Source organism: Oenanthe melanoleuca, chromosome 26 (assembly GCF_029582105.1).
Source record: "Oenanthe melanoleuca isolate GR-GAL-2019-014 chromosome 26, OMel1.0, whole genome shotgun sequence".
In the NCBI taxonomy this organism is placed as follows: domain Eukaryota; kingdom Metazoa; phylum Chordata; class Aves; order Passeriformes; family Muscicapidae; genus Oenanthe; species Oenanthe melanoleuca.
Window position 1 is genome coordinate 1,559,510 of NC_079359.1, and position 12,329 is coordinate 1,571,838.

Here is a 12,329-nt window from a genome sequence, read left to right on the forward strand (position 1 = left end):
GGCTGCTGTCAGCTCAGCCCCAGCAGCTGCAGATCAGCCTCAGGTGGAGCACGCGCTGCCACGGCACCCCCGGGACGCGCTCCGAGCTGCCTGCCTGCTGCACAACTTTATAAATATTCTGATTATTCTACAAGCTGGAAACACGGGGCTCAAACCACCTTAAGGAGGGGAAATCAAGCCTGGGCAGGGGGAGAAGGGAGCCCAGGCCATGGAGCTGTGTTGTGAGGAGCAGCGAGGGCACGATGACAATTCCACCCGCACCACCCTCGCCTCCTGAGCCTCATTTTCCACCCAAACCTTCCCTTTTCTCCTCCAATTTTTCATTTAAAGCAGTTTCCTGGTCTCCTGGCCTCTCCAGACTCGAAGGGGCTGACAGGTATTCATGCTCTGCTGCCTCTGAGTTAACCCTGCGTGAGCCACTGTAAATCATTCGATATTAAATTCAGTGTTTCATTTTTCCTGAGTGAAACCACACGGGGTAGGACTCTCCCACGGAGTTTAATAGCCATGAAACCAAAAGGATATGACACAAATGTAACACAAATCCTTGCCCTGTGTAACAGCTCCAGAGAATTTAACAAAGAATTACACTTATTTAAGCTACACATCTATTTTTATAAATGAAGAAATAAGCAGGAGGTGCACAGTTCTCCCTATAATTTCATAAAGTGGTTCAAAACTATTAGAAGAGTGGATATTTCTCTTTAATTCCAATTTGGGTTTTGTATGTGAAGGCTTCCCATGAAAAATGCATTGTGGTTTTGTGATTCTAATGTAGAAAACAAAAGCAAAGGTGTCGAAATGCAGGGTCCAGGTGTGGAGCTGGGAAACCCTCGGGATGAAATCACCCCCCTGAGGGCACGGTGAGGAGGAGGAGGGTGCTCTGGGGCGGTGGGGATTGAATCCCAGGAATCAGGAGCAGGGAATTGAGGACCAGCAGGGCTCTGGCCCCTCCTGCAGCCTCCCAGGTGCCAGCACCTGCCCAAGGGACACACCTGGAGCTGCAGGATGCTCCTGCAGAGCAGAATAAAGACAAAACAGCTCTGAATAAAAGATGGGCAGAGCTTTGCAAAGCAGCCTTCGTTTCTTTTCTAGGAATCATCTTTACTACTCCTCTGGAAATCCACATTTATTTTAATGGTTTGAGCCACACCTGGTTCATGTGTCACACTCCTGTTAAACAGTGAGAGCACTTGGAACTCCAGTGATTTTATACCCTCTTAAAGCTGGGCCTTTACCCAGGTATCTGTTTTACTGTGTAGTCCTGGAACATCTGTATTTTTGATACCTAATAGAAACTTCTACTCCAGCAGAAAAAAAACCCCAAACTGGTAAGAATAAAAAAAAAAAAAAAAACAAAACCAACAACAACAAAAAAAAACCAACAAAGTATATCTTTTTGCAAAAGCCTTGCCTTGACAGGATTTCTGCTGCAGTTAAAAGAATTTGGCTTCTCTTTAACGACTGAGACAGCTCCGTTGGGCTGAGCAGAGCTCAGGCCAGAGCAGGCAGACTCGTGTCACTCCCTGGCTGGATGTCTGGCTGCCAATTCTCCTTTCTTCCAGAGCAAACCTGACATTCAGATGGCAGCAAGAGCTGCAGCATCTCGAGTGCTGCGAGGATTTTGTTTATTTTAAGAGGAAGCTTTTGGCTCAGGTTTTCCCACAGGCACTGGAATGAAAGTTCTCCCTCCCCCAGCATCCAGCACACATCAGACAGGCACAGCTTTCACTTGTGACTTCCTCACGATGACTTTTAAAGATCAAGGCATAATAAAGTCTCGCTGCTTCCCTGCATGTTGCTTAATCCCTTGCAACTGTCAGGTAAAACAGATTTTTAGGAACAATGGAATTAATCTGAGCAACTCCTCTGACATTTCACGGTAATCTGTGTTTAAATCCTGGGGGCTGCTTGGAGAAGTTGACCCTGGAGGTGCATTTTAACATGCACTGTGCATATTGATGGCACTCTGCTGCCTCACTCCCTGATTGCAGGGCTCCTGTCAATACTGGCTCCCATTCAAGTCCCCCAGCGTGAGGCAGCCTGATGGACTGGAGATGCTGGATAAACAGGGAGAGATGCCAGATTAAATACTAAACACTTCTGGGGAGGTGCTGATGGACAGGAGTAGGTTACAGGTCCCAATTAATGCAGTTATCCTGTGCTGCAGACATGCTGGGAGGGAAAGCCTTTGACTGCCTGCAACCAAACCTTCCTCAGCCCCCTCCTTCCCTCTCCTCCCATCTTTTGCTTGGATTCCCTCTAACCAAACCTTCCTCAGCTCCCTCTCATCCCATCTTTCACACTGCAAGAAGCCCTTCCCAATAGACTCTGCCCTATAGAGAAGCTAAAGATGGCAAGAATTTCTAAGGATTTCTCCTCACCCACCAGGTCTGAGCATCTTCACTGCCTGGCTCCACTTTCCTGTGACTTTATGCCTCCCCTGCTGCCCTCCAGGCTGTCCCAGACCCCCAAACAAAGCCCCAAGCCCCCCATGCTGCTCTCCAGGCTGTCCCAGACCCCCAAACAAAGCCCCAGGCCCCCCATGCTGCTCTCCAGGCTGTCCCAGACCCCTCTCCCCCAGCAGTGTCAGCTCAGCCCCTGCACTGCTCCCTCTGCCTCTCTCCCAGGGCTGGCAGGTTTAATTTAGCCAATTTTCAACTCTGCTGCTTCCTCTGAGCTCGGTGTCAAGGTTGCTGTCCCCCCCTAATGCTGGAGCACATGGAACCCTTCTGGCTTATCACACAACCGTGACCTCCCTGTCTGCCTGGGCGGATGAGACCCTTGGGAATGAGGTTCCTGAGGTTCTTTTCCCTGCTGGCAGCTTTCTGGGAGCTGTCAGGGGGGCTGTCCCTCACCTGATAGTGCACCAGGGTGTTCAGGCGCTTCCAGTCGCCCTCGATCTTGGTGGTGATGTCTTCATCCTGCAGCACCACGCGGGCGATGCGGCCCTGCCGCCACTCTGGGACAGGGACAGCCAGGTCAGAGGGGCCTGAAAACCCCCCCAGGAATCGCCCCCAGCCCCTCTGGTCACCCCCCTCCCACCAGGCAGGGCAGCTCCTACCCAAATCCATGTCCACAGCTCTCGGTCTTTGGGAATAGGGGACGTTTTTGTACACGGCGTCCAGGATCTTCTCCTTGACTTGGGTGATGGTGTCGCAGTTCAGCACCTTCACGGGGATCTCTGGGCTGTTCTCGTTGTCTGGGTTCACACAGTTTAGGATCTGCAAGAGAAGAACCTCGCTATGCTCTAAAGGAGACGTGTAACCACGTGTCACAACAACCTCTCCCCATAAAAACCCCCCTGCAGCCCTAAATGCATCACTGGTATTGCATCTATGATATTTATACAATTATTGCCGGGAGGGGAGCCCTGGGTGTCCATTGTCACACAATGCCCAGAGCACAGGGAGATAAAACACTCACCCCACACCTGCCTTCCCAAACCTGCAGAGTGGGGACACACCCGGCTGGGACAGGGTCCCTATGGCCCAGCAATGCTCACACCCCGGGCAGCTCCTGAGCCCTGCCCCGAGGGCCAGCACGGCTGAGGGCTGAGCGCTGCTCACTCACCAGGGTTTTGTACTCGATCTGCTGCCGGATGAGCTTGTCCTCGCTCAGCGAGTACCGCGCCTCGCCCGTGATGGCATCGATGGGGCCCTTCTCCATCTGCTGCTTGATGGCACAGTAGAGCATGAACAGCGGCTCCCCAGCACACTCCTGCACGACAGGAGGCCACCAGAGTCACACAGGGCGCAGGTGCCTCTCCTGGGGGCTCCATTGCTCCCAGCAGGGTCCCACTGGCTCCATCCTTAGCCCGTGTGCAGAGCCACAGCCAAACCCGGGAGCTCCACTGCTCCGCTGCTGGCTTTGCCAAACCCCTCCTGGATCTACGTGGCTGTAAAAAAATGGAATTTGAGATCTCCATCTCTCTGTTCACTCCCCTGGAGCAAATTCAGCGGGGCTTCCAAAGCCACAAATTAAGTTAAAAGCTATGGAAGCTGAGGCATGAAGACGTGAGGATTTCCCTCAGGTACCACAGAGGTGAAACAGAACCTCCTTTAGTGGGAATTACTCCGGGACACCTGAGGCTGTGAGCATGGAGCAGCAGCCCCAGCGCACATTTCCACCTCTCCATCCCTGCTACTCCATTTTTTTGGAGGCTGGATGAGTTAGACGCACCCCGGGGGTGGCTGGAGGGTGACAGCAGCGGGGTCCCCGCTCCAGCCCCCCTTACCTTGAGGAATCTGTGCAGCAGGAAGGCAAACCAGTTGGTCAGCATCTTCTCGGCCACCGACTCGGTCCTGGGGAGGCAGGAGGGGGAACATCACACACGGAGCCCCCAAATCTGCGCCTGGCACAGCCCCCCGGGGCAGGAGGAGCCTGATGGGGCTGGTGACACCAGCCTGGTGACACTCGGCTCCTCGCACGGGGCGCAGATTGCAGCCTGGCTCAGTAAATCACTGGGATTTACAGCAGCTCCTGGCAATCAGGGACAGCCGAGCGACAATGGCAGCGAAATTGCAGCTTTCTCCCCAGTCCCACCCAGTGTCCTCTCCCCACATTGTGCCCGAGATTATCTCTAATTTCAGCACAATGCCTCCTAATGGGGGTTTTTAACGCTGCCTCTGCAGGGTCCAGAGGCTTCCCGTAAAGCTCCACAGCCCCTTTTCCTGGAATGGGATTTTGGGATTTTGGGAAGGGATGGGCTGGGATGGGATGGGATTTTGGGATAGGATGGGATTTTGGGATGGGATTTTGGGATGGGATGGCTGCAGGGTGTCTCAGATTGGAGCCCCAGCCCTGTGCAGAGAAGAGCTGCTGTGGTGCAGCCTGGCCAGCAGTGACCATGACCTGGCCAGCAGTGACCATGACCTGGCCAGCAGTGACCATGACCTGGCCAGCAGTGACCACGACCCTGGCCAGCAGTGACCATGACCTGGCCAGCAGAGACCATGACCTGGCCAGCAGTGACCATGACCTGGCCAGCAGAGACCATGACCTGGCCAGCAGTGACCATGACCTGGCCAGCAGTGACCATGACCTGGCCAGCAGTGACCATGGCTTTGCCTGGCTCAGCACCACCAGCCTTGGACACCAGGATCTGGCCCAAATTCCAGCAAGCAAAGAGGGATGGATGCAATTCCCTGCATCCTTCCTCTGGGGACTGATCCCTCACCATGAACCAGGTCACCTCCTCCCTGACCTGGACAGGGTCACATCTCACTCCAGACCCATTTTCCCCATTCTTCCCCTTAAAGGAGGATCTGCCTCTTGCTGTGAGTCCCCACAGCGTTCTGAGTTCTAGGAATTACAAGCACACACCAAAGAAGCACAGGGCTTGATTCCAGAGCCAAGCAGATCAAGAATGAGCAGCAGCCAGAGATTTCAACAAACAAAAACTGACACCAGTTGGCCAACAGACCTGGGGTCACATCATCCATCATCTCCTAGGATGGCAACATCTGTCAGGAATTCATGAAAACGTCTGCACCTCCCCAAAGAATTTAAGCCTGAATTGATTAGCTGCCTAAAATTTCATCCTACAAATTGACACACACATGGATCACCTGTTTGAAATATTTCAGGCACCCAATTAAAGAGGAGAAGAACAAGAACCCTTCCAAACAGCCCTGGAAAATGGAGAGGCAGTGACACAAGGCACAGAAGAGGTGAAAAACTCAGAAAATAATGCATTCAGGACTTCAGGAGGGAATATTAATTTAATAAACTACGTTGTTAATGGAATACTAAATGAAGAATTGGCCCTCCCAGTGAAGCTGCTGTGTCCTGTCCCTGTGGGCTGCTCATGGCTGACACCAGCTCTGCAAAAAGCACTGAAATAAAATGTGGAGAGACAGAGAAGCTGGGGCATTTTCAGGAGAGGGATGGGATGGGATGGGATGGGATGGGATGGGATGGGATGGGATGGGATGGGATGGGATGGGATGGGATGGGATGGGATGGGATGGGATGGGATGGGATGGGATGGGATGGGATGGGATGGGATGGGATGGGATGGGATGGGATGGGATGGGATGGGATGCTCCAGGCCTGGCTCTTCCCTTTTATTTCTATATCAGAAATCCCAGATCAGCTGAACAGAGCAGCACAAAGAAACCCCTGGCAGCATCCCTGTCCAATCCCATTTCTCCTGAGCTTCCAGCACTGAATCTCCTCCCAGCACAGCATGACCATGAGACATTTGCAGTGCCCCAGTCCTGGGGACAGCAGTGGAGTCAATACTGGGTTCATCCTCACTGCCCTGTGCTGGCTGGGAGAGGAGCAGCTCTCAACCTCCATGGGAATGGCTGCATGGAGCATCCCTGCCCTCCTGTGCCTTGGAAATGGGAAACTGCCTCACAGCCTAGGGCCTGGCCTTCCTCCTACACACAGAGGGCTCTGCTGAGCCCCAAAATCTGCTGAGCCCCAAAATCTGCTGAGCCCCAAATCTGCTGCCAGGTTTTGAGCTGCCCCAACCAGCAGCGCTCTGTGCCATCGCCGGCCTCTGGATGCTCTTAAAGATTTGCTCCAAAAATAAAAAAATAAGCTCCTGGAGATTCCCAGGGCAGAGAGGATCCCTAGCCTTGGAGCAAGCCCTTGTCATGCTGGCCACAGGAGGAGGGCACAGCACGACCCAGAGATGATTTTCCAGAGGAGCCTGACACCAACACCCGGCCGTGGCTGCTCCGCCAGCTTCCCGAGGCACCAGCAAGAAAACAAACCTAAACAAAACTAGCTGAGAGAACCTCAAAAATAAATATGTATTTTATTAATTCTCCCTGCTCTATGTAGGTCTCCAAACTGCTGTTGCCAGCAAGCAGAGCAGCTGTTTGATTTAACGTCAACTTTCTTGCTGTCTCCCGCGAGGGGCAGTCGAGGAAGAAAGAGAGAGGAAGAAAGAGGGAAAGAACTGAGTGTCAGTTATCAACTGCTGCCACCAGAGAGCTCAAAACATTTTAAAAAATAGTGTTTCACTTCATGGCTGATCACTCCTTATTAAGTCAGAGCAAGGAGTTCCAGGCTGGGCTGGAACAGTCGGGCACAGGGTTGGGAAAGGTTCCCAGCCCAAGGTTTAATAGGACCTGGAGTATTAGGAAAGGAAAAAGGTTTTAAACTAAAAGGGAGTAGATTGAGACTAGATATAAAGCAGGAATTGTTATAAGGGTGGTGAAACACTGGCCCAAATTGCCCAGATTGGTGGTAGATGCCCCATCCCTGGGAAGATCCAAATTGCAATGGGGAAATCCTGGTGCAGGACAGACAGCCCAAAGGACAGACAGCCCCAAGGACAGACAGCCCAAAGGACAGACAGATCCAGGGACAGACAGCCCAAAGGACAGACAGCCCCAAGGACAGACAGCCCCAGGGACAGACAGCCCCAAGGACAGAGGACAGACAGCCCCAAGGACAGACAGCCCCAGGGACAGACAGCCCAAAGGACAGACAGCCCCAGGGACAGACAGCCCCAGGGACAGACAGCCCAAAGGACAGAGAAGCCAAAGGACAGACAGCCCCAAGGACAGACAGCCCCAGGGACAGACAGCCCCAGGGACAGACAGCCCCAGGGACAGACAGCCCCAGGGACAGAGAGCCCCAGGGACAGACAGCCCAAAGGACAGAGAGCCCCAGGGACAGACAGCCCAAAGGACAGACAGCCCAAAGGACAGACAGCCCCAGGGACAGACAGCTCAAAGGACAGACAGCCCCAGAGACAGACAGCCCCAGGGACAGACAGCCCCAAGGACAGACAGCCCCAGGGACAGACAGCCCCAAGGACAGAGAGGCCAAAGGACAGACAGCCCAAAGGACAGACAGCCCCAGGGACAGACAGCCCATGGCCCTGACTCCTTGCTGGCTGTGCAGGGAGGAGGGGGCACAGCCCTTATTGCCATCCCTGTGTTTTTTGGAGAGCCAGGAAAAGTCATTATTGATGGCTGAGGCAGAAGACGCCTTCCCAGCGACTCGTCAAGCCACGGGGGAAATTAAGGCGGCTTCCTTTGCCAAGATGAGTTATTGCCTCCGCAAACACAGCCAGATTTAAAGCAATTTCCTGTCAAGTATATTCATTGTGGCTGCAGGGACCCCTGAAATTTTCCTGGAGCTGTGAAATCCTCTCCTCTCTCCAGCAGGGTGCCAGCAGAGCCCAGGGGCAGCACTGGCCAAGGCCAGTCTCTGCAGGACCCCAAGGATGTGGAGAGCAGGAGGAGCCTTTTCCTTGTGCCCACTGTTATTCCCCACACTCATGCACATCTTTTCCCTCTTTTCTTGGCGCCACTTCCCAGCTCTGCCTTGGGTGAGTTGCTCAATCCATCCTGGAGCTCCTGGCACACAAACGCTGCTCTCCAGCCAGGCAGAGCCAGAGAATCTGGTTTGAGACCCTGCCCAGCCATCTGTGACCTCCCAGAGGGAGCTAACCCCACATCCTGGAGACAGGTGAGGAAATGGGTGGGAATCCTCCACGGAGAGCCGAGATTCCCTTCAAACACCAGCCCCTGCAGAGCCCTCAGGTCACAGAATCCTGCTACTCATCAGCTTGGGAACGACCTCAGAGAGCACTGAGCACAATCAGAGATCAATCCCCACCTTGCCAAGCACACCAGAGACAGCACCACCTCCCTGGGCAGCCCCTCCCAGCCCTTCCCACGCAGAAACCCCTCCTGGCAGCCCCGTGCTGGCCTCACCTGCGCAGCAGCAGCTTGGGGTGGTTCTTGTTCTCCAGGTTCTTGTCGATGAGGTCGGAGAGCAGCTGCTTGAGGACGTCGGTGGCGTACTCGAGCTTGCCCTGCAGCCCCGTCATGATGAGCGAGGCCACGTTGCCGCGGTCGCGCATGGAGAAGCTGCGCTGCAGCTCCAGCGTGCGGATGAAGGTCAGCAGGAACACCTTGTTGTTGATCAGCTGGGCAAAGAGCTTCAGGGCCTTCTCCACGCTCTGCTGCCCGTTCCCCTGGACCTGCAGGGAGAGCACGGTGTCAGCCATGGCACGGGGGGGGACAAGGGGACAGGGGGACAAGGGATGGGAGGGCAGCGCTGCAGCGCCCTGGGGTCACTCTGCCCTGTGGGGTCACCCTGCCCTGGGGTCACCCTGCCCTGGGGTCACCCTGTCCTGGGGTAACCCTGCCCTGGGGTCACCCTGCCCTGTGGGGTCACCCTGTCTTGGGGCCACCCAGCCCTGGGGTCACCCTGTCCTGGGGTAACCCTGCCCTGGGGTCACCCTGTCCTGGGGCCACCCTGTCCTGGGGTCACCCTGCCCTGGGGTCACCCTGTCCTGGGGTCACCCTGCCCTGGGGTAACCCTGCCCTGGGGTAACCCTGCCCTGGGGTCACCCTGCCCTGTGGGGTCACCCTGCCCTGTGGGCTCACCCTGCTCTGTGGGTCACTCTGCCCTGGGGTCACCCTGTCCTGGGCTCACCCTGCCCTGGGGTCACCCTGTCCTGGGGTAACCCTGTCCTGAGTTAACCCTGCCCTGGGGTCACCCTGCCCTGGGGTAACCCTGCCCTGGGGTAACCCTGCCCTGGGGTCACTCTGCCCTGTGGGGTCACCCTGTCTTGGGGCCACCCAGCCCTGGGGTCACTCTGTCCTGGGGTCACCCTGCCCTGTGGGATCACCCTGTCCTGGGGTCACCCAGCTCTGGGGTTACCCTGCCCTGTGGGCTACTCTGTCCTGGGGTCACCCTGCCCTGTTGTCACTCTGTCCTGGGGTCACCCTGCCAGCACTGAGGGAATCACAGGAGCGGGGAATGGTTTGGGAGGGAAGGGAGATTGAAAATCATCTCATCTCACCCCCTGCCATGGCAGGGACACTTTCCACTGTCCCAGGGTGCTCCAGCCTGGCTTCAGAGATCCAGGGGCAGTCACAGCTTTTCTGGACACTCCCCACCCTCACAGGGAATAATTCCTTCCCAATATTCCATCTAACCCTGCCCTCTTCCCAATATTCCATCTAACCCTGCCCTCTTCCAGTCTGAATCCATTCTGCCTTGTCCTGTCCCCGCAGTTCCTGATTATCAGCTCCAACTCCAGCTCTCCTGTCACCCTGTCAGACCCTGGAGGTGCTGGGAGGTCTCCACACAACTTTCTCTTCTCCAGACTGAACATTTCCAGCTCTCCCAGCCTCTTCTATTCCCTTGAGCAACTTCCTGGCCTCCTCTGGACTTGCTCCAGCAGTTCCACGTCCTTCTCACTCTGGGGGGCATCAGAAGTGTGCACAGGATGGTTTAACCCTGGCTGCACCCATCCCTCAGGTCCCAGCATCCCTGGATGTGGTTTTGGTCCATCCTGAGCAAAGCTCCCCCTCCACAGCTCCCCTGGATCCTGGCTGGGAGCTGCACTCTGTGCACGCCATAAAGCAGCAGTTTGAGCCTAACAGCCCCCGAAATGACACCCAGTTCTGCTTGTTCTGCACAAAAAGTGACACTCTTGTAAGTAAATTAAATACTAATTTAGACTATTGCTTTATTATGGGCCAAGAGTAAAAAATTAATTGAGGCTTTCAGCCAGTTGCGGATTCAAGTAATTCATTACAAGTGAAAATGATGAACTGCACGAAGCAACTCTTTACCAAACATCTTGGAGAGTTATGTATTGGTTTTACTAACGTTACATAATTAAGCAACTGTGTAATTGGCAACACATTTATCACTTCTGCAATTCTGTTTTTCATGAGTAAAAAAGAAGCATTCATATTTGTTTGCTGGAGCATCAGCTTCTTTGGCAACTCCAACAGCAAACATAATGCATGGAGCTGGAAAACTCGGAGCAGGAACGGGCTGGGAGAGGCTGCTTCTGTTTTAGCAGCACCACAGCGACTGCTTGGTGCTGGTGGCCGAGGAAAGGAACCCTAATTAATGCTTTAGTGGTGGGAGTGCCTGCCTGGAAAAGGAATCCAGCCCTGGAGCAAGCAGGGCTCCTCCCTTCTACATCCAGCCCTGGTCTGTGAGGAGGATTTCAGGATTTACTGGGGCATCCCACATGGAGGATGGCAGCTCCATCCCAGGGTGGGGATCCCAGCCCCATCCCAGGTATGAGATGGTGTTTATGGAGTCCCATCCTTTTTCTTGGCCACTCCCAAGTGAGCAGGGCCCAGGTGCACTGATGGACCTTTGAACGCTCCCAACTGCTCTGTACTCCCAGTGAAACCTTTTTGTATATTTTTTACACATCCTGGTGGGAAAACCAGGGAGATGGAGGTGCTTTCTCAGAGGCTGGGATGCTGGGCATTCTCCTTGCCCTCCTGTGGACACGCGAGGGAACAGCAGCAGGATGCTCCGGGCAGGATGCTCCGGGCACTTCTGCATCCCCTGCCCCACTTAGGAAGACTTTAAAGCACACCACAACTGCTCTGCCCTGCTCTGCCACTGCCCTAAAGCGATAAAAACCCCATAAAATAACAATAAACCGGGAGGAGAAACCAAGAGGAGTCCAGCGATGCGGGAGGAGATAAAACTCCAAGCTCGGAGTTAGAACGAACCCGGGGCTCAGCCTGCTGACCCCAGGGCATCCAACAGCGTGTGGTGTGGAGCCATAAAGGTGCTGCAGGGCTTCCTGCTGCCCTCCCCGAGGGCTGGGGGCGTTCGGAGAGCCGCGGTTACCTCCAGCTCCCGCAGCACGGGGTGGTCCTCGATGCCGGGGAACAGCACCCGCATGGCGTAGGTGCGGTAATCCAGGTAGGGGATCCCCGAGCGGTCCAGGTCGCTGGTCAGCTCGTTGATGTCCGTCTGCAGCTCGGCAAAAGCTGTTCAGGGGGAGAGAACGGCTCAGGGAGAGATCAGGAGAGCTCCACTCTCCCGCCTTCCTCCGGGAGGTTTTGGGAGATGGTTTCGGGCAGGGCTGGGTGGCTGCTCTCCCCGTGGGCACGGCAGGAGGGGCCAGCCCAGGGGAGGGTCCCAGGGAGCTCAGACACCCCTGGAGACTCGGTGTGAGCAGCCAGGGTGGGAGAGCAGGCGCTGCTCAGAGCAGAGAGGGAGAACAAAGCTGTGGTTAATTTGTATGCAGTTCACACCTGTGCACACACACCTAAAACACCTTTAAAGGCTGCACAGAGAAACAAGGATCTGTTTTCATAACTCGGTGCCTCCCCTATTTTCCTTTCTTCTTGTTTTCCTCCTCTGTCAACAGTTGCCAAGACAATCAAATCTGATGCAGATCAAATCTGAGCTGCTGCAGGGGTCAGGAAAGGATTCATTCTTCCTCCCCTAACACTGTGTTATACAACTGGATGTGTCTCCTCGTGTTCCCTCTCCAAAGTGTGACATGCTGGCTCGGGAAGCCTCTGTGCCCCAGCTGGGCTGTGCCAAACCGAATCTGTGGCTTCTCCTCAATATATCTCAAT

The 12,329-nt window shown here is 54.8% G+C and overlaps 1 protein-coding gene across 4 annotated transcripts in view; it reads right to left on the reverse strand.

Annotated features, from left to right (window-relative positions):
* The window catches only part of PLXNA2 (plexin A2), a 160,012-nt gene that overhangs the window by 15,040 nt on the left and 132,643 nt on the right, over positions 1-12,329 (reverse strand). For all 4 annotated transcript variants that reach the window (XR_008842366.1, XR_008842365.1, XM_056511326.1 and 1 more), the window contains exons 21-26: positions 11,590-11,732; positions 8,685-8,953; positions 4,238-4,304; positions 3,574-3,720; positions 3,065-3,224; positions 2,859-2,962 (exon numbers count right to left, since the gene is read on the reverse strand). Coding sequence is in view for 2 of the 4 variants with exons in the window: in XM_056511326.1 (XP_056367301.1) it covers positions 2,859-2,962; positions 3,065-3,224; positions 3,574-3,720; positions 4,238-4,304; positions 8,685-8,953; positions 11,590-11,732 (890 nt within the window). In the remaining 2 variants the exon portion in view is untranslated. The remainder of the gene's footprint in view (positions 1-2,858; positions 2,963-3,064; positions 3,225-3,573; positions 3,721-4,237; positions 4,305-8,684; positions 8,954-11,589; positions 11,733-12,329) is intronic.